Source organism: Nasonia vitripennis, chromosome 4, assembly GCF_009193385.2.
Source record: "Nasonia vitripennis strain AsymCx chromosome 4, Nvit_psr_1.1, whole genome shotgun sequence".
In the NCBI taxonomy this organism is placed as follows: Eukaryota; Metazoa; Arthropoda; class Insecta; order Hymenoptera; family Pteromalidae; genus Nasonia; species Nasonia vitripennis.
In genome coordinates, this window is record NC_045760.1 from 8269458 (window position 1) to 8291325 (window position 21868).

The 21868-nt window shown below is 37.8% G+C and overlaps 2 protein-coding genes across 6 annotated transcripts; one reads left to right on the forward strand and one right to left on the reverse strand.

Annotated features, from left to right (window-relative positions):
* Positions 1–3763: 3763 nt before the first annotated feature.
* LOC103316177 (thioredoxin, mitochondrial) lies at positions 3764–6070 on the forward strand. The gene is made up of 3 exons (XM_008208457.4): positions 3764–3897; positions 4190–4394; positions 4790–6070. Exon 3 carries the CDS (start codon positions 5048–5050, stop codon positions 5474–5476), a length of 429 nt encoding a protein of 142 aa, XP_008206679.1. The 5' UTR covers positions 3764–3897; positions 4190–4394; positions 4790–5047; the 3' UTR covers positions 5477–6070.
* A 3738-nt stretch (positions 6071–9808) lies between these two features.
* LOC100117526 (pecanex-like protein 3) lies at positions 9809–21350 on the reverse strand. 5 transcript variants are annotated; one of them, XM_008208461.4, is made up of 26 exons: positions 21234–21350; positions 20703–20965; positions 19937–20183; positions 19664–19870; positions 19092–19369; positions 18875–19018; positions 18595–18788; positions 18251–18513; positions 17987–18058; positions 17099–17483; positions 16709–17012; positions 16270–16633; positions 15576–15994; positions 15087–15496; positions 14590–15012; positions 13941–14503; positions 13289–13856; positions 12816–13202; positions 12357–12720; positions 12139–12283; positions 11803–12061; positions 11572–11701; positions 11277–11500; positions 11093–11205; positions 10730–11007; positions 9809–10567 (listed from the first exon to the last, which is right to left on the reverse strand). In XM_008208461.4, the coding sequence occupies exons 2-26, from the start codon at positions 20853–20855 to the stop codon at positions 10286–10288; spliced, it is 7176 nt and encodes a 2391-aa protein (XP_008206683.1). In that variant the 5' UTR covers positions 20856–20965; positions 21234–21350; the 3' UTR covers positions 9809–10285. The 5 variants fall into 5 exon arrangements, with proteins under 5 accessions (XP_008206683.1, XP_008206682.1, XP_031785684.1 ...); XM_008208460.4 differs by having other exon boundaries at positions 19092–19408; XM_031929824.2 differs by having other exon boundaries at positions 19592–19870.
* Between the last annotated feature and the right edge of the window lie 518 nt (positions 21351–21868).

Consider the following 21868-nt stretch of genomic DNA (forward strand, 5'->3'; position numbering starts at 1 on the left):
ACTCCGATCGTCCCGAATCGATCTCTCGACGTAAATCCCCGAAGACCAAGCTAATCGCGGTTTAATTACAGCCGAATAGTTGCGTCAAACAATGAATTCGGTTGGAGAAAAAAAGAAAGTAGGGAATTGTTATAAAGTAGATTAGCGAGTTTACGTGTTTTATACATCGCGTGTCGGCCGTTGTATATAGTCTCAGACTTACGCTGTGTGTGAGAGGTTTTAAGGCTTTTGGCTGCGTTGGCTCTTATTACACAAAATTTTTCTTTCTTTATGCGTTCGCCCATGTGATAATAGCCAGTGCGCTTCACTTTATTTTTCTTCTTTCTTCGAACATCTACATGTGCAATATCTACATTCCATCATGCATCGCTTCACTAATAGTATATATCAAAATTTCCCAATATCTTCCAGATCGAACATCGATTATTATTTTCGCCCAAGCCGATAAACGTCCAAGTCCAACCTCTTCCTACTCCAGCACTATTACACACAGTTGCAGCAGCATCAGCAGTAGCGCAGCTTTCGCCTAACTTGCACAATGCAACAGATATATCGTGCATCTCTCTTTCCCACATTGTACCGCCTTGAAACTCTTCTCTCTCTCTCTCTCTCTCTTTAGCCTCTTTGATACCGCTACCGCACGTGTGAGCAAGAATTAAAAAAAAACCAACTGTACCACTGCATCATTGTCGCGCGGCGTTTGCATGCAAATGCGCGCAAGTGTGTGCGCGGTATAGAGACGTGAATATGCATGTGTATAAAGGATATAATGGCGCACGTGCATGAGAGGTCGAGGTACCGCTTAATTGTCTTGTGTATATGGGCGTACACACGATGTCGTGAGTGGGTAATTTGAAAATTTTCGAGAGAAGCCGCGTTTTGACTGTTTGATAGCTCGCGAGTGATGGAGTGGAGTTTTCCCCCTTTTCTTCGAGTGGATAGGCGATTTATGATGTAGGTGGGATGTTTGGTATTTGACAAGTTACGAATTCGTTTGGATAACACGCACTGTGTATTGCATTTAAAACAATTACATAATATTATGAATAAATAAAAACAAAATGTTAGCAAACATGTGGTATAAATATCTAAGCTCATCCGAAATCAATCGTTAAGTAATCGGGGATCAAAATATTTGTATCACGCCGCGTAACGCGCCTTATGATATCACCGCACTTTTTGTGTCTTAATCTTAATTAGATCTTCGCGCAACGTGATCATATGTCTTAATAATCGTGCGTCAACATTCGACGATTCGCCTAAACACAGCTACTATATAAGAAGAGTTTAGAGACCGAAAAAAAGAGAACTAAGCAATTTGCCTCGTGTATCATTATCTCATTACAAGCCTATACACTTTCTCGTTCGAAATGATATTTAATTTTTTTCCTCTGTAATCCGATGAACGTAATTGATCAATTACCTTGATCGATCTCGCGTCTTGTGTAATAAATCTGTACTAAAACGATGTAGAGACTATCTATATCTAAAATGAATGGAAGCGATTCGCTCGGCGCGTTGTTTCTGGATTTGGTATTACGTATATACGACGAAATTCTACGGATGAAGACGTCTTTCTGGATTGAACAATACTCCTGACGACAGCCGCTCTGAGGTATCGATCGAATAAACATGAAATTAACGGGACACTTATACGAAAATGAAGAAGATGAATCATTCACGATTTCGTACAAAATGATGATGAGCTTCATACCGATGTGATTTCAGTGACGATTAAATTTTGCTCTTGAAATTTGCAAACAATGCTATATATAACTTCGTGGACAATCGCTACACCACAATGAGTCAAAGTTCACTAAAACGATTCAAATACAAATCATCTACTAATTAAAAAATACTCTGTACTGCATAATATATAAGGTTCAAATCGAAAATCAAAGCAAGAGCCTGCACAATAGCTCCAAACGCAATGCAACATCTTGATCCGAACACACCCCGCCACCTGCGTGCCAGCCTTCCAAAGGCATAAGTACACCTTAATTGTCACGTCAGAGCCGAGGCCACGACCGCCGGGACTTTTTCTCCCCGCTCAGGTAAACCCGCCGCGTCTCCCCTCCACCACTACCTCAAGATCCACCTTTCACGGTATAGTTCACAGTATACTATATACCTTCTACTATAACGCGGATAGAGAGAGAGAGAGAGAGAGAGAGAGAGAGAGAGAGAGAGAGATATCGCTCGAGAGACGCGATAGAGTAAGTAGATGGTCAGTGGGTCATTACACGGGAGGACCTCACCGCGTTCAGGGCCTCTCCTCTATCCCATTGTTTAACTCTTTTATTTTTCTTCTCCCCGCGCGCGCGAGATGTACATCGCCGCGACGATTTCGCCGACGAGCAAAGCGCCGATATATCGGGGGAGTATTCGCTTTCGACATCCGAAGGATGAATTATTCATTTTACGTTCGCCGCTGTGTATACGACTGCGAGATAGGACTTTTCGAAAAGTTTTCACCGCAATGAGCGCGATTGCGAAATTAGTCTTTCGACGAGGGATGATTATGACTTGATGTATAAATTAATAACCATCTCGGCGATTTTATGTATAAAACAAACTGATCGCGATGCAGCGGATTCCGGGTTCGAATTTGAATCTCATATCGGCTGATGGAGATGGAAAAAGAAAAAAGTAGTCGGTCGTAAATAAAATGCAAAGCGCGAGCGGCTTGTACAGCTGCCTGTCGCCTCGCTGAAAATAGAGCCGAGAGAGATCCAATGATATTCCGCCTCGAGCGAACGGGATATGATTTCCTTCTCGCGCGGCAGTAAAGTCCGTAAATATAGTCGCTCGTAAATCGACGAGCGTTGCATGTCTCGCTTTGCTCTTTATACATACGACATATACGTTATATTGTACACGCGTGTACGGATTCGTTATTGAATGAGCGCTCCGCTGGACTTTCTAAGTTCAATAATGCGGCGAAATTACGCATGACGCCGGGGGTCATGCTGCGCTGCTGGGTATAATAATAATAATATATAATAATGGACAAGTGCATTGCGATGCGACGTCCGTGAATTTATTATATCGATGTGTGTGTGTGTGTGTGTGTGTGCCAATTTGGGCTGCTCTACTCGTTGCATCTTCACCCTTAACTCTCACATGCGCGATTGTTAACCGCCGTGGGAAAACTTGCGCAGTATGCATGTATTATAGTGAAAAACGCGTATTACACTCGGAAGAGGTTTAATATACGTCGTATACTCGTAACGTTTACTCGAAGCGATGAGCCTATGCCAGATGCAGAAATCGTCACTATAATGCATATTCTACTGCAGAATATCCTATATAACTTTTTACGATTGTTTCACTGAATTAGGGATAGAGCCGAGAGATACATAGACGCATGTACACCTCTAACACAAGGAAATGTATCAGAACAAAATATTTATATCGATGCACTTGACTTTCACTTCCACCTGAGAAAACGAATGCAGACGCTTGAAAATAAGAGTCGAGTCGGTAATGCAATATTTTCGTTCCGACTGCAGTTGAATAGCAAATAGTTTAACGAGAGCTAGTCGCGACCGATGACTGAAATGTAATTTAATTTTAGACTTTCGTTCTGCGAACCATATGTTGAAATCGGTCGACCGGAAAACCGCGTGTACTTGTAAGTAAAATTATACTTTCGTTGAAAGTAATCGTAAAACAAATATAGGTTTCAAAATTATGCGCCACAGTACTAGCGCCCCCTATTCTCAACAAACACACATCAGCTGCTGGCCACCTGCGCGCTGTCGGAACGTCGCATATATATTGTATGTATATAGTATGCATCAGTTATGCGTGCAATTGTTATCATGGTTACAGCTGACTAGGTTAAGTCCCCCCGGAAATTCGGAAATTTGCATTGTGTTTTCTTCAAAACTGAAGGTGAGCCCGCCGATTAATTACGTAACGCTCTATCCTACCCGCAGCTCGATCCGAAAAATGCACTGTCTCTCTCGAACTCTTTCGAGTCAGTCCAAGGCACCGATATGCATCCTCCCGTCGTTCACACTAGAAGCTAAAATTAACACGCGATATATAAGTATACATGCATTTCCGTGTGGAAATATACACACGCAGGGATCTGGAGGGAGTTTAGAATTCAATCTCAAATATAGCGACTCTTGATGATCGATGTAACCGTATAGAGATAACGAGGCTTATATATCGATTACAGGGGGATGACCAGCCACATTTTCGGAGTGGGTCTGGGACTTTTTGTTATACTAACGCTGTGGATATCCGCTGGCCTGATTTTTCTGGTCTCGCTCAGGATAGAAAGGAGGATCGGAGCTGTTGCCTTGGCTGTGGCCGCTATCATCACTGTTATACTGATTTCTGTACCTCGAGCTCCTCAGCACTCTGTTGTTCAAGAGAATAAGGTATGAATAATGTGATAACAGAATATGTGGTAAACAGTGTCTGGGATGGCTTGGAGTTTTGTCATTTGAACTGATAAGATCAGGAAGCAAACGTATTTATTTCAAAAACACCAACAATTTGATAACTTGGTACCGAGAAACCTTGATTCTTCTTGAAAAATAAAGAATGTTCTGAGATTTTATTTTTATCTGTCATAAACTCAGTAGGTTAATTGCATACAGAGATCATGCTTGTGGCTCATGAATATTTTTAAACAAATTTATGCATACGTTTTAACTGTGTACAGAATTGTAAAAGTTCTCTAGTGTATAGTAATGTGTCCCAATTTAATTGAATTATTATTATGATCATTATCATTGAAGTGAAAATAACGCATTTATTTGTTTCTTTTCAGCCTTACGACCATTTCTTCATTTGGCGTATGATACTTCTTATTCTATTAGCAGCTTCATCTGTGATTGGATTCGTAGGTTACGTTAAGTTTGCACTTATGGATGTGGCTAGACCTCAAAGAGTTAGAAATTGGGTGCTGTAAATACTTTTACAAACATACTCGAAGCCTTGAAAAAGTTTATACTTGAGATACATTAGCTATTTAAATTGCCTTATAGAAGATAAATTGACAATAGAGGCCAAAACTTAAACTATCAAAATGCTGTCCACTGTGAGAAACTTGATAAGATTGTCAACAAGAAATATTACCTTGCTGAGTCAAAGGCACAAAAAATTTCAGATAAATGACAACACTGAGTTTGTCGACAAAGTTATGAATAGTTCAGTACCAGTCATAGTCAACTTCCATGCAGAGTGGTGTGATCCATGTAAAATTCTCACTCCAAAATTGGAGGAACTCATTGGGCCTATGAATGAGTTAAATCTTGCTATAGTCAATGTGGAAGATAATCCTGAATTAGTCCATACATTTGAAGTGAAAGCAGTACCTGCAGTTATAGCTGTATCCAATGGCCTAGTAGTAGATAAATTTATTGGCCTAGTTGATGCAAATATGATTGATAACTTGATAAAAAAACTAACTGGTGGTCAACATCCACCTGGCAAAGCAGATACTGCAACTCAGTGATGTAAATATATGTCAGCAATATTGGGAAATGATGACCAATTAGATAAAGAAAACACCTAATGAAAACTAAAATATTTTTTTAAAATTCTTTTTTAATATCAGCTAAATCTAGAGATTTAGAAATTAAATTTAAAAATGATCGCTTATTGTATCTCAACATTGCCTATAGTAAAGGATGAGTGTTACGTGCGCGTGTTTTTAGGAAAAGGGCATTTTCACATGTTAAACTTAGTGTTTTAAGTTTTGCCTCTTGAAAAATCATGACCTGCATAAATTGATTAACAATTTTGCACTTGGAATATCTTTTCATTCCGCAGTTTGATAACACTTCCTGTTTGTGTATTCTTTTTAACGTTTTTATTTTATCGTTAATACCTATACGTTTCTTAAATAGAAACGTATACTTCATAATTTATTATGTCTAGTGATCAAGTATGTTTTTCAAAAAAATGCACACATGCATAGTAAATGATGCTCCAATGCCTTTATTACACATAAATAACGAAGACTTAAAGCATCAAATTGAATAAACGATTTAATGCAATGTACGAGGATACGTATGGTAGAGAAATAAAATTTTTTTTTGTAAAAAAGTAACGTGTCTTTATTTATCATCAATATTTTTCATAATAGTAACTTTTATAGTTAACCCTTTGATAGATTTCTCTGGTTAATATACTATCGCGCTATTTGCAATGATACATAACGTATGTAATTACAAAATTGATTATTACCTTAAGTATATTATTTTATACAAGTTACAATAATACACGTCGTTGTCACGCGTGACTAAATCGAAGGACTTGCGTATCATGTTTCCTTCACAATGATTTCGATACTATCCTGCTGATTTTTTCACTCACTAAACTCACCAGAACCTTTATTTTATCGATTCAAGTTTGATAAACGATTTTTTAAATCAAAACTTTTGATTTTCATTTAAAACATATTGCACTATACTTAGCAACTTAGCAAATATATTTACTAAAAAAAATATATATTATAAAAAAAAAGATTAACATTGAGAAAATTCAAAATAAGTGGCAGTGAAAAGGTTGACAGAAATACTTTAAAAAACCCATGTTAAATTTAAAATTACATCTAAAAACTTTTTGTAAATGCAGTATTTAAAAGTTAATACAAACTACACTTTTTGAAAACTTAGTAATTAATGAATTAAGAAAATAAAATTGATAGTAAAATTTGTCTACTTAAAACTAGGGATATAATTAATTAATCGCTTTTAAAAAAAAAGCTTGTTTGCACACTTAAAGGAAATCTATAATCCAAAGGTTCTGGCTTATCTTTATGCACATCATTTTATCACCACTGCAAATAAAGACTTTGCAATAAGTATTGCAAAGTCGAGCTGAAAAAATGAGTCCAGCTTTGCATTACTTTAAAATCAAGTCTTGCATAATATACTTGTATAATCTCTTCAATAAATTTTCAATTGCGTTTTCAGACGAGAGTTCATCCTGAACTTGAACTTAAAACTAAACCTCGATTTTATCAACAGCAATCATAGTAGTGATTATAAACACTTTTCCTTTCTCTCACGGCATTAGAACGATATTATAGTACCGTTTCGATCGTTGGCACAAAAACATCAGCAGGTGACTTCTATAGTTTTGAGTTTTTTAAGAGTGATCAACTTACTCAATTAGTAATCAAGATACTAAATATATGCATATAAATTCTGATTTGATTTTTGAATGTAATCTTAAAAATTGTTTCGATCTCTTTCATTGGTAGGTAATTCAAGAATAATCTATGTAATCTTTTAAATCGATACCTCTTTAATTCGTTGATTTATAAAAGTTGAGATTTTCAAAAGTGTATCTTAAAACGTGAAAAATTACATTTTTCACAAAAATTGATAAAAACGGATTATTTCTTTTTTGTTATTTTTGTTATTACTTGTGCTATTTGAATTATATCTTGATAGTTAGATTTTATTTTTATCAAGTGTATCTTTCATTTTTAATTGAAAATTTTATTAACGAAACTCATAAGTTACTGTTCTTTTTAGTAAATTATACAGCTACAGTACTCAGTCAAATATTAAAGGTTTACTAGGAAAGCTGGTTTAAGTACAAAATCGAAAGCACCTAATAAATTATGTATAATTATATATGAATTATTTATATGTAATAGCACATAGATTACATATTAGCACACACATATATATATATATATATATATATATATATATATATATATATATATATATATATATATATATAAATAATCATATATAGGATTATCATAGATTTTTCTTTTTCATGTAAACAGACACAACTGTATGTAATTAATTGTACATGGTACAATAGAAAAGTTTTCATAGAATTTCGATTCAACTTTATCGCGTATCAACTGCTAATAAATTTTTAAAAGATAATTCATATATAATTATATATGATTGCCTACATATATATTTATATATCACAACGTCGGATTTCACATATAACTGTACACAGTATAAATTATACATAATTTTCTTCATAGGTCTTTACTTACAGATTCTTTTAAATTATGTATTTTTGTTTATAACGTAAACTGCGATAATTTTGTATACTCAAATATACTCAAATTATATAACTAGCCTCATAGATAAAAAAAGAGCAGAGCCAATCACCAGATATGACGCGAGCATTAGGCTTTCTTAGACAAGATGAGACAAATTTAACTTCTTTTCATTTATCCTCCCAGCGAGTCAGACTTTACTGTTCTCTTGGCAGCGAGCAGTAACAAGTACGTGTGTGTCAGCAGTTAAAAGACTAGCTAGTATATAATAATAATAATATATATTCTGTTTTATCAGTCAGGTGTCTTTTACATACACCGTCGTATAAGGCCATGATGTGACTTACCGCTGGCTGTGTTGCAGTTTTATGTATGCTCTCTTAAATGTTTACACTCTCGTAGATCGAAGGATATATACTTGTTTGTTTTTGTTCAGTACAAAGATGACAATTTACTCTGCAGTAGAAAGCAATTGATTATATCGACATTTGGGATTTTCTTCACAGCAAAACCTATTCTGACTCTTTCTTTCTCTTTTTTCGCCATATTTACAAAAAATCACTGCGTACTCCTTACTTTTATCTGCTTTATAAAATAATTGTAGCAGATGCTTAGCAAAGTTAATTGTTCACTTTTCACAATAGGCTATAATTAGTTCAGCAGATGAGATATTAGATATGCGCAATGTTCGTAATATTTCAACAGATAAATAATTAATAAATCGGTGTTTGAATTCATATTTTTACTTGCTCTACTGAGGATGAATCAATTTTCTTGTATTTGTGGATATCAAAAGAAGGGATTTAAAATAAGAATGTGTAACAGCATCTGATGCGAATATTGATTAAAAATAAAACTATTAATTTTAACAGCTAGGTAGTTTAAAAGTTAGTGTTTCCAAGTTGTGAATGACGATTCGTAAGTTTTCTGTGTGCGTCGAGGGAGACAAAACGTAAGTATTAGTCCTACGCTCTTTCGCGAAAATAGAAGTTTTAAGTATCGCTTGTGTACTTTTACGCTTTAACTTTATCTAGCATCTGTACAACCAATTCCACTTTAGACGCAGAAAACGAGTTTTTTCATTTTAAAAAGCACCGATATGTCTTGCTGCAATTTTTCACTATCATATATTATACAGTGTTCTTGAACAGTGTTTAAACCGCGTGTAGCTTTTATCCTTATAATATTGTGTTCTATCTACAGATTGATAGCATTATTAAGTCCTTTAAAAAAGTAACAAAAGTATAGAAAATCGCGAATATATAAATTATTTACAATATTACACTGATGTCATTCGTTGCTGTGACGTTGATTCTTTGAAAGAATATAAGCAACCAATGCCCGTAGGATTAAATGTCTGTTGGTTTTCTTTCATTGTTTGTCAAGTCCACGATAGTCATTGCTAATAGGAATTATATGTTACACTATGCATATAATACAAGATTATGGTGCTTGCAATGTCGATCGTGGCAAGAAAAAACGCTTTCTCAAACGCTCATGAATTACTAATACTAAACGATTAACTTATATATGCAATTCAAATTTTCATTTTTTATTTTTTTTTTAATGATTTAAATTTTATCTATTTTGTAATTATGTGTTTCATCTGATAAAAGCATCTGTCTTTCATTATCGATAATAAGTAATAAATCTTAAAGCTTTACAAAATTGATCTTAGAAGAATGTGTAAGTCATATTCACAAACAGTTTTAACAAAAAATTAGACTCAACGCTGAATTAAACAATTGAATCAAATCCAAGATTCATTTAAGAATTAAGACAACTAGTAACATAGTTATTTACTCATATTCAACACAACTGCGATTCAATTCAGTAGGGAAATTTTTATAACTTCCACGCCTCTTCAAGTATATACTTATTACAGATAAACTTAAGAATCAGAAAAACTGCTTCTCAGATTAAAAAATAAAATTAAATAAAAAATAATTAGGCAATAACTATCACCATAGACTTTAAAAAATAATGTCTAGTGATGGATCCGTTGTCACGCAAAGTTGTTCAATGATTGAGATATACCTACATCTTGATATCAATTTAAAAACTTTCGATTTCAATAATAATAACAATAACTTATTCCGCCTAGAAACTTCAAAAAAAAAATAAGAAAAAATCACAACAGTAATAATGATAATAATACTAATATAAGAAAACGGATCCACTACAAACAATTGCAACGTCACATGACACGCATATTATCCTTCTATTCGCATTTACACATGCATACATAACAGCTCAAACAAATTTACGCTAGCTATATGGACACTAGACCTCGGCACCGAGGTCTCGCACACCTTGTTCGGCAATCGGTACGTACTTATCGTCAATTCTTACGAGCAGTATCACCTTGTCGACGTGGGAACGCCGATTGGGATCGCGATGGTTCGGTGACCAGCGGTGAACGACACAACCTTCCATACCACGCTCTGGTACCCAATGTAGCCAGCCTGAGCGGCCACCCATCTGGCGCATCTTCTCATCTGGCCAGATCACATCGATACGCCGGCCCAGGTTTATTGCATCATACACATGATTCGGGTCCATTATCTGTGAGAAAAGAAGACTGTTGTAATTGTTTGTACAAACACTGCCTTACTCGTAGATGTCTGATTCGTTTCTAATCTTGAAAGTAAATATCTATTGCTCTTCAGTAGAATCACAGTCTAACTGAATATTTGAAAATTATTTGTTATGGTTGATAATACTCACGCGAACTCTTTGCAAAACCTCTTCCTTTTCAAGTTTGGCGCTAAAACTCGTTTCACTCTTGGACTCAGTCTTGATGTCGCCGCTGCTAAGAAGACCAGCGAGACTGGCTAGCGTTGAGCTAGTTGGCTTTCCCATCGAGGCGAGCGATCCTCGACAGTTGCCACCGACTGAGCTTGTGTTCGCGCGGCAGAGCGAGCCGCGACCCGTTGAACCGCCTATCTGACAGCCCGATTCCATAGATTGCGAACCGGATGTATTGTGGCCTGATTGATTATAGCCTGTGTAAGTTATTGATTAATTGATTGTTATAAACTTGTATGCTTATGAATAATTAAGAATATAAAGTATGAAAATCATGTTAACCTGAGTGTATATTGTAGGTCGTCATGGCATAAACACCGTCGTTACTAAATCCGCCGTCGTCGTGCGAGCCCGTTCCACCCGAAGAGCATCCTTGTCCACATCTTCTTCTCACCCTATTAGAATGGAGAAGTTATTAGCTCTAGAACTACGATGATTAACTATAAATTCAAATTGTATCACGCACCTCCTCCAGAGTTTTAGAACGTTATTTTTTATTGCGCTGAGACTGAGTGGGCCACCGATCACAGAACAGAGCTGCTCGTTTGTTTCAGCGTAGCTGGTTGTGAGCGGTGATACGTAGATCGGATAACCGATAGGCTGATCGCAAGAACTATTTATAATATTGCGCAGGGCTTGTTTTGCATTCTGTATAGAACCTCGCTCCGGATTTCGATTCCGAAGATAAACCTGATAATCAATTATTACATTATCAATATTTGTATGGCAACCTTCAATTAACGAATTATTATTTAACATACCAATTCCTGTTGCTGACCAGCCCAGAGACCACGAACACACTCGCGATTCATTTTTATCACCCGAAAGCTTAAAAAGCGCTTGTTGAGCATTATAACCTTGTATTCATCTATACCATCATCCAAAACATGCCTACAATTAAAAACGTTGCTTTAATATTCAGAAATGATTGCAATATTGTACATCAAAGAGAGCATGACCGTTACGCCTTGTGTAAATAAATTGTCTTGTACCTAAGAGCCAAAAGGCTTGGAGCACCACTTAAGATAGCATTTCTCCAAAGTGGATCGGCTTCGTGACTAATGACAAGATTCCGATCGTGACTGTCGATAGCCTCATACAGAGCCGATGCCACCTCATAGGTGTCAGGACTCGTAAAATGGTCTTGATGGAGTTTTAGGGCCATTCGTACGCCCTTTGCTACGACACTACGAAGCAGATCGACGTCATGCAGAACCCACTCGTCACGAACAGACGTTATACGGAAGTCACCTAAACAAGAAAAGAAATTTTCGAATCATCATTTTACATGACACTGTATTCTTATTAGAAACGCGCAGAAGACTTGCCTTTGAAAAGAGCATGTAAGCCGTACAGAAAAAATTCAACGCTCGATACTGTATTGTGAGAAGCCGCTCCGAGTACACGTCTTCCCAGTAGACTAAGAGCTAAACAGAGTGATACAAGGCACGAGTCTCGAGATCTCTCCAACATCTGCAATAGGAAATTTATTGTTTTATTAAATTATGTTTTAAAGAACACTTTCAAATTCAAAACTAAAAATTACCTTATCTTGTTTTGTCGCACAAAACTGAATCCAATCTAAGTAAACGTTACAAAAACTACTTCTCGTAATACCGCTTGCTCGAAAGTCAAAATCTTCATCAATATTCATGTTGAAAACTGGATCCAAATCTACGAAATTTTTCTCTAACGTTTGTTTTAATGCGTCCACGATCTCTTGATTCTCCAACCACTGCTTTAGCTTTGAAGACTTGACCGCGTAGAAAATAATGCTCTTAACGTAGTAAGTTACTAAAACCTTTCTAAAGTCGAAGACTTGAAGCATCGAGCCCGCTGAATTGTCTGATATAGAATAACCTTCCAGAACATATTTCGCACTTGCAACTTCCCAAGCTAACCATCGTTGACTGGAATATTAAATAGAGTATGAATTAATAAAAAAAAAAAAAAAAAAAAAAAACAATGGCGCTAACTTTTCTCGTGATATAAAATTTGGTCTTACCTAAATGCTGCATTAACGCTGAGTATATGCGAGAAGTGTCCCATTTCGCAACAGCAACAATTGTCGTTATCCTCTATACCTTCGGAAATAGCTTCAACCTCGCGTTGCTGACAATAGGTGCCCCTAAATTCAAGACCCCTAAGTTGAAAGGTGACGAGGCCATTACCCAGCTGGACGACGTGGACTAAACAGTTGAGGTAATCCGAAGCCAAAAGAAAACAGTCACCTTGTTCGACGGTACCCCACCTACCAAGGGCCAAATCGCCGTATAAACTGTGCTGCAGCGAACGTGTTAACTGCTCGTAAAAAATTGAATTTAAATTGTTGTCATCAGCGCCGAGATTGCGCTCAAGATGTAACGACATCCGTGTGTTCGAATGATCCACTCTGTTGAAAATATTTAAATAGTCAACATAGATATATTATTTAATTAATTCTATTGCAGGAGTTATTTAATAAAATTGTGATCATACCTTCTTGTCTTGTAATCTCTCTCCCAGAACTTGACTGGCCTGACGTAAGAACTGATGAAAATAGCACTTCCCAGTAACGGATTCAATGGTGTACTTAAGATTGCCGATATACCCGCTTGAAGAAACAGCATAGCCGAATGAGGCACCGAGAAGGGTTGTGCAAATGCATGAAAGGCACTTCCCCAGGTAATCTGCCAGGGCGCGATGTAAGTGACGATGAATCGGATTTTGAGCAGTAGTTCGTGCACCTTGGCGAAGATAATCGCCGTAACGAAGTAGTCAAGCAGGAAAGTCTCACTGTACTCGCGGAAGTCCATCCGAAAGAGCAGCACCGCAAAAACGAGGACGAGATAGCGCGTCGATGAGTCTGAATATGCAGAGCGTAAAGACTTAAGACCGCAGACGACGATTATGAGAGCTCCAACGCTCGGACCAAACTTCGATGAAATTTTGGTAGAAGATTCGGTGAGTGCGCCTAAGAATACAAGAGGGTACAAGATGTTGCGTTCGACAAAGCATAGGTAGACGTAGATCTTTTCAAACCACATTATCTTCACTGGTTTGCGAACTGTTTTATCGGATGGAAAACAAATTTTATTATTATGAGAAACAATAATTATAAATTTAATGCTGAATTGTAAAAATTAATCACCTTCAAATTGCGAATGTTCAAAGCTACGCAGAACAGGCCGGGCCAGACATAACCAGGGCAGCTGCTTTCTAAGTTGTGGCATTATGTAGTGCAACAACAGGCCTAATATACCCGTAAACGACCAAAGAACGGGATTGATCTCTGGCTGTAGAGCCGTGAAGACTGTTGATGAGTGTATAGCGAAAGAGAGGATCCCGATGACCGAGCATGCGATGATGTCGTTTTTGAGTCTCGCTTTCACAGTAGACCTTAATTTTTTAGGCAGAGGATCAAAGAGCTCTGAATCCGACGCCTGCTCACCAACTACAATTTTCATATCCTTTTTCTTCGAATGAGACTTAGTTTTTGGTGGCTTAGCAGGTGTGTTAGGGTTTTTAGGTGCAGATAAAGATGCAGCGGCGCCAGCAGCAGTGCTAGTTGCAGCAGACGCTGCTTGGGAATTTGAGTTATCACGCCTGGAAGTATTTTCAATGACCTTGACTTGTTTTTCTTCAAGGTATACTTCGGGTGGCCAAAGGTTCGTTTTTACTATGTCCCAAATTACGCTTGGATCAGACGACGATCTGAAACGTCAAAAGGGTAAAACATATATAGAAAAATGAAATAAAAAGTAAACAAATATTACACATAAAAATAAAATACAATATACCTGCTGAGATGGTAAGAGATGGCAACCAGCAAACCAGCAAATATTGAAAATAGTATATGCTGTGACGATTTAGGTTCCATCAGTGCGCCGTAAGCAAATCCGTATAGCGTGACGACGGTTATGACACTCCGAAAAAGGCAGTATATAGATGAGACTAGACTGGTGGTGGCATTACCGCCGAATAAGTGAATATCCGTGTGTTCGCAGAGATACATGAGGAAGGTATTGATCTGAGGGAAGAGGCCGAGTGAGAAAACGATAGGAAAACAGAGTAAAAAGATGAGGAGGACATTGCGTGTCTGAACGATGACGTTGTAGTCGAGAATCTGCATACCGTAGACCCGAAACTCCGAGTTCTTAAAGTTTTTCAAGGATGACTCAAGGATGAGGATTATACTTGTGCAGAGAATGTAGTAGATTGGCCTGCAATTAAAAACTACTTTACTCAATTGTTCTAACCAAATATAGTTAAGTTATTATGAAACAATGGTACATACCGAGAAAAAACGACAATCCGATTAAACCCATGCGTGGGGGACGCAGCATCAGGCTGCACAGACTTAAGCAACGAGTATTGACAACCAGCGGTAACGAAGCAGAAGATAAATGCGAAAATATCTCTGTAGAATCCCTGATGCAGTATGAGTAGACCTAAACCCGCGACTGCTACTGCCAGCATCGTTGAGATTATCGTCTCCACTACCGTGAGGTTCCTGTCGAGGAGAGCAAGTAAAGACAGTCGATCAAATCGCACCTTGACATGGGGTAACCGACCGATTTTCCACTTGTAGTAGTGACGCGTAGGTTTGGTTTTCATATGACTCGGCTCGTCAAAACCAATGAACTCGTTAATAAAACGATTCCAAGTAAAGTTTTCTTGGTTCATTGGTAAAGACATCACAGGCATCTATAAATTTATGTTTAAGGAATGATTAACTGCATAGTTTGTAAGGTTGAAGACATAACAATGAATATAAAAATCTTACTTGATTTCCATCAACAGGACCACAGTTAGCGGCGTTTGCAGATTCTAAATTTCCCAGCAAACTCTGCAATCTTCGATTTCTATCAGCTATAGAATCAGTTATTAGCTGACGGTAGGGCATTCTCTGAGAATTGTGTGGATTATTCCCCTCTGATGAAGTGCCAGCACCACCACTAGTTGAGGCAACGACAGCCTGATTCGAAGCAGTGACGTTCGACGAACTCATCGTTGCTGATGGCAGTGGACCTGGCAATAATTTTGACTGGCCACCCATAGCACCGCTTCCATTACTGCTACCGGCTCCACTATTACTTGTGTTGTTGTTGTTGCTCGAGCTGGTGTTATTGTTGTTGATGTTGACAGGTGAGGAAAGAACTGGAGGAGTCAATGCAGGAGGTGTGTCGATTACCACTGTTAAACCTGCGGGTGTCAGGCGTACTCTGTATCTTTACATTGCCAGTACTACGAGGCCACTTCTTTAAACGCGATCTTTAATTTCCGAATTGTTTTCATTCTCATTTCATCGCGTTAGAATTAACGTTAATAAAAAATCTAAATTCAAAAACTTACACTAATAATAGATTAATAAGTTATATCAATCTTTTCAACTAAGATATTACCCATTGTTAAATTTATTTCCGATCTTGTTTAAAGTATAATCAGAATGTATGTAAGCAGCAAGCAAATCAACGTACCTGCTGAATTGAGAGACAGACTGCTGTAGCTGTTGCTTGAAAGATCGGGCACATCCGGCAGGTCATAGTTTCCATCATAATGCAGGTTCTGATTAAGGTGTTGTCGCAATAGTGTGTTGAGCAATTGAGAACGACCCTCACTCGGTTCGGGCATAACTCGCGCTGGAGTCGTTGCTGCAGCACCCGCGGCAATAGCTGGTATAGCTGGCATAGTTCCACCAGAGGCAGCAACAGCTTTATCATCAAAAGTGTAGGCCAACCAACGGCCACCATCGTCACGAAAGTAATGCACCGAGTCCTCTGGCGTCTCTGGGTTCGCAGTTATGTGATAAAGAAAGCGTGTCAACGTCGTAAAGTCCTGATCCTGAAGACAAATTTAAATATTACTTTCATCTTTTAATTTTATTTACAATAAAAACTGGACATCTGCAATACTAACCGCATGAGCAGGATTGATATTCCGTTGCTTTCGTCTCGTACCCTTTGATCTGTGCATTTTTTTGTATCGAGACCGAGATCCCCTTATGTCGTAAGGTCCACGAGTCTGTCGCAAATCCGCCATCGTACTGGACTGACTAGGCAGATCTGCTGCAGGTCTACCTGATTGGTTTAGTAATGCAGCTAGTAAAGGCGGCGCTGGACTTGGTAGCAACGTGCTCAATTCGTTGTTGGAGCCGCCACCGACACCGGCGTTGCTTGGAACGAATCTAGCACTCACACTATTGCTGATCTCATTGTGATTTCTATGAGTAATTAAATTCATATCTTAATCACGTAAAAATGTTTAACTTATATCGTAATTAATAATATATTAATGAAAATTACATACTGAACATTACTGGCACTGGCCGCGGCCCCGTTGTGCATTCGTTCCCGTCGTTCCCTTGTGGCAGTGCTCAGTCTTTTTTTGGTGGGTCTAGGTGCTGGAACCACCTGGACTTCGTCCACTGCGGCGATTACTTGATCCGTACTACCACTTACACCGGCTGATGCAGCAGCAGCCGAGGACGAACTTGCAACCACAGCTTCAACGCTGTTGCTTGCACTATTACTGCTGTTGTTCAGCCGGGCGCGACTTTGTTTCGGAATGGCACCTTGTTGACGTTTGCTGTCCACTTCTGACTGACTAGGCAGCAATTTGCGTTTCACCTCGTTCTCCAGGCTCAGGGTCGTCGTCGATGAGGAACCCGAGTCTGGTTCTTTGCTTGGCAGATCTGTTGATAAGATGAGTTTATAAATTAATAGGTAATGAACTAAAAGAAAAAGTTTTTTAATGTATATATAGAGAGAGAGACACAGTGTGGTTGATCTGTTTCATGAGGTGCGCGTGCATTTCACTCTGGGTCGTTAAATACTATACGATAAGGTACGGTGTATTTAACAAATAAGTTTTGAGTATTTATATTGATTTGATTTCAGAAGATACAGGATATAGGATATTATAAATACACAGTTTCAACTGCTTAACATTGTAAGTGGATTTAAATGTATTCTAATATATAAATAAAAACTTTTCTATAGTTTTCTTGTTCTATTTATACATTAAAGGTTGGGAGTTATATATTTTCTAATTTACTTATTCATTCACTACTTGGCAGAAAGACGAATGTACTTTAGACACTTTTTAAGCGGTGATTTTAATGGAATGTACAGGTAATTGTTTAACATCATTCATTTTAACTATGTAGGATTATTTTGAGGTAAACTACAAACTTACAATCTGTACTAGCTGTCTGTATACTATCGGACGCGTCTGTATCATCGTCAGATTTCTGCGAAGTCCATAAAACTGGCAGCATTAATTCAAAACGTTTACTTACATCCATCTTTTGTCTTATATACATTTGATCATTTATGGTTTTTAACTTAGATACAAAGCTTGTACAACATCAATAATAATTTTCAAAGTAATGTCTTTATATTTTTTATAATAATGCGTCAGTTTTGTATCCCTGTCGATTAAACCGCTAAATAGTCTTACTTTTGTTAGTCCACGGTTCTCCCTCTCCGTTCTCAAAAAGCCAATCAATTCCAACGATGCTTCCCGAATTTATTGGATCATCGGACTGTTGCTGGTGTTTCGACTTTTCTTTCCTTTTTTCCTTGCGCCTTTCTCCATCGGACAAGTCCCAACTGCTCTGACTAGTATTGCTGAATCTCCTTTTCGTCACAGGCTTCGGCTCTTCCAAAAGGGCATCGCGCGAGTTTGCCGAGTCGTTGTCTACCGTCGTATCTACAATGTACCTGTGAAATAACGTAAATTCACTTTGCATTTCTTTAATTCAAACTAAGTGGTAAATAAATCTGACAAATGATTTTACAAACCTTAAAAATCTATCGTCGTTATCTTTACGTGTGAGTAGTGGGCTATAGGAATCTTGAAGATTATATCGTCCAGAGTTTTCCGTAGGAATTTGTTCATCGCTCTGTTCAGCTATCGGATGTCCGATTTCCGAGCCGCAACTGAGATGTGGCAGCAACTGTAATCGATTGCGTTTCAAAGTGTTTTGCGGCAAGGACTGAAAAATAAATATTAGTGTTTTAAAATTATTTTTATTTCTACCGACAGCTGTGCAGAAATATTTTAAACGAATAGATTGCAAACCTTTTTTGAATTGATTGTTTCTAAACTTTGAGGATGCAGGGGTAGATTATTGTCGTCGGTTTGATCGGCTATTTTACTAAATGCTCTAATAGTTTCAAGACTCTGCGGATGAACGAGTTGCTGGTGCGGCATTTTAGATATCACCTGCAAATAACAAAATATCATTCTAAAGCAATTCATTGGTGAGTATTAATCTGGAACTATTTTTGCAACTTACCTCGAGAGATTGTGGATGCGATGGAATCTTGTTTTTATCTGCATCTTCCTTCTTCGAAATGATGGAGATGATCTCTAGACTTTGCGGCTGGTCGTTTAACACGTGCGCCTCCATATACTTCCAGAATCTATCGGTCGATGTCTCCAATTCCATAGAGCTGGTCTGCTTGATTTGACTCTCCGAACCCGTCTTCCCGAGATTGTTCGATTTCGAGTAGCGCGTTCTCGAGTCCTCCGACGCATGCCTGCAGAACTTCCTCGACATGGATTGGCCTCTTCCTGATGGGGCCAAATATTTTGGTGATATCGGTCTTCGTTCTAACATTAAAATTATACGTTTCATTGGTACAAAACAGCTTATTTGAATGCGTACTCAAGCAAGACCAAAATAATAAAAGTAAGTAATTCAACAAAAAGTTTTAGTCTGTGTATTTTTAAATACCAACGTTCTCACTACTCTAGCTAACACAAATAAATTTATGTGGATTATTATATAAATACCATAAATTCTATTAATATAATGCTGTTCATGATCTTGCTCTGATACTAATTCAGCTTCATATACATATATACCCGTGACAATCGGCTTGTTTAGTTGAGCGGCCTCCTCAGAACTCTCGGAACTATTTTTTCGATGTATTTCAACTTTTAAATCTATTGTCGAGTTTGGCTTATCTCTCGTATAATCAGATGTTATACTGTCCGCGTCGGCATTCTGTGTGTTGGGTTCTATATAAGAGTTGCGCGATGAACACTCTACTAGCGGAATATCTGGTCTCCCTGAAAAATTCCTAAGTTAATAACGGTAAATAAAAATGAGTTTAAAGAAAAAAATGCTCAACCAACCATTTAAAACCTGTAGTTCGATACCAAGAAAATCTTGATCCTGTGGTTGCTCTCTCCGCTTGGTCCGGCTGTCCCTTTTTTTCTCACTCTCCAGTTTCTGTTGGCTGATGTTCTGATTGGGCTCCTCCAAGCACTCCGTGGTATCATAGACACAGTGAAGTGCATGGTTAATGCATTTAATTGTACCAAAAAGAGCAACAATCGTCGAACAGTATGCCAGCCACACGTAAAGTGTTGGTGGAAAGTACTAAAATTGAAAATATATTTACATTAACAAAGAAGAATATTTAATACCACAGCTTTAATTGATATTTATCTTAGAATATGTTTAAGCTACTTCAATAAGATTGATAATTGTATGAGTCATTTTATGAGTCAGGATTTTTTCAAATAATAATGTTTGTACTTTGATTAATACATTCTGTTAGGGTTGAATCAGAGGAATATTTGAATGATCATTTGCTTTTTTCTTAATTGAAATTTTTGAATAATCAGTACAACATAATAATGTAGTACCATAAACTAAAGAACAAATAATTTCAAGAATCAATTAATTCATGGTGAAAATGTAGTAAACTTGAAGTATAATAATTACTCTTGGATAATTTCAATGATTATCATAGAAAAACATAAGCAAAAACAAGGTAGTAACATAAATCCTTAAAGGATTTTGACAGTAATAAAACAGCATGATTATTATTCTCCGAACATTAAAAAAATTGTCATAAAATCAGTATTCAATCAAGCTAGATCAGAGAAAACTCACCAGGTAGATGGTAAACGGCAAGCAGAGTAGAAAGAGCCAAACATAAAGGTGAAATGTGTTGGAAAAAATATCCAGATGGGGGTCGTAGAACCAGCCTCCTGTGAGACTTGCCCAGACGCCCTGGCGCAGGATCTCCAGCGTTTGCGAACCCATGCCAGTTCCTGCGTTCCCTTCTCACCATGTTCCCATTGTTGTGTCCCGCGTGTACATGCACGCACCTTCTGTCTAGGTAAACAAGACCTTGCACTTCTGTTTGACAGCCTCTAAAAATTCAGAATAGACCCATTCAACGCAAAAGCTAACCACAAATACTGATCTGATTGTATTTGACTCAATCCAACTGTTAATTTCAGCAGTGAGCTACTTCAAAAATAATGGTGCACAAACTCTTCTGCAAAAGCATCTGTCATTCCAGAAAGCAAGATATCAAATGTGTATCCACTTGTTATTTCCCACAAACTCACATGCAGGCAAGTGAAAAACCAAAAAAAAGTTAAAATATAGAGAAAAGAAGAAATGTAAGTATCGCACCTCTCTCGCGAGTGTCAATCGCCTATCATTCGAACTCCTCGGGAGGAAAGCGACGGTCCATCGTAGCCAGGAGCATCAGCAGTGCATACAAGTCCTCAGCAGCGCCTCGAAGAAGATCAGCAGTAGCACAAAAGGTGTCGAGGAGGAGAGAAAAGGACACACACAGATGAAGGAGTATATAAGTCGAAGCAGCTCTTCTTGTGTACCTCGCCAACGATGTTATATCTTTCAAGTTCGCGCGGAGGCTCGTCGCTGCAAAACTTGATCGTCCCAGTAGCAGCAGAGTCGCATCTCTTCGCGACGACGTATACGCGATGATAATATTATTATCAGCGAGTCTGGCGCGCCGTGACATCAATCAATGGATCGCAGCCATGCTCTCCGTCTCGCTTTTTCTCTTGCGATCTCTGAACGTATACTGAAATGTATGTATAGGTGTATGTGTACACACAGTTGCTTATATTCTCTGGTTGGCTGTTTCTCGGGTTCTACTTGGTCGGTTCTTGCCGTTTAGTGGTGTAGTCGTGTGTATATACATGCTGAATAGTAGGTGATTTGGTTTCGTGGGTATGTGCTGGTGCATGCATTGCATTTACACTTGCCCTGGCTCTCGTCACTGAATGATCTGGATTACT

Excerpts from the sequence above, each read along its gene's own strand:
- LOC103316177 (XM_008208457.4), top strand. The coding sequence starts at position 5,048 with ATGCTGTCCACTGTGAGAAACTTGATAAGATTGTCAACAAGAAATATT.
- LOC100117526 (XM_008208459.4), bottom strand. The coding sequence starts at position 20,855 with ATGGGTTCGCAAACGCTGGAGATCCTGCGCCAGGGCGTCTGGGCAAGT. Across the intron at positions 17,013-17,098 it reads GCCAGTGCCAGTAATGTTCA|AAATCACAATGAGATCAGCA; the intron begins GTATGTAATTTT and ends AATTACTCATAG. Across the intron at positions 11,008-11,092 it reads GACCTACAATATACACTCAG|GCTATAATCAATCAGGCCAC; the intron begins GTTAACATGATT and ends TAACTTACACAG.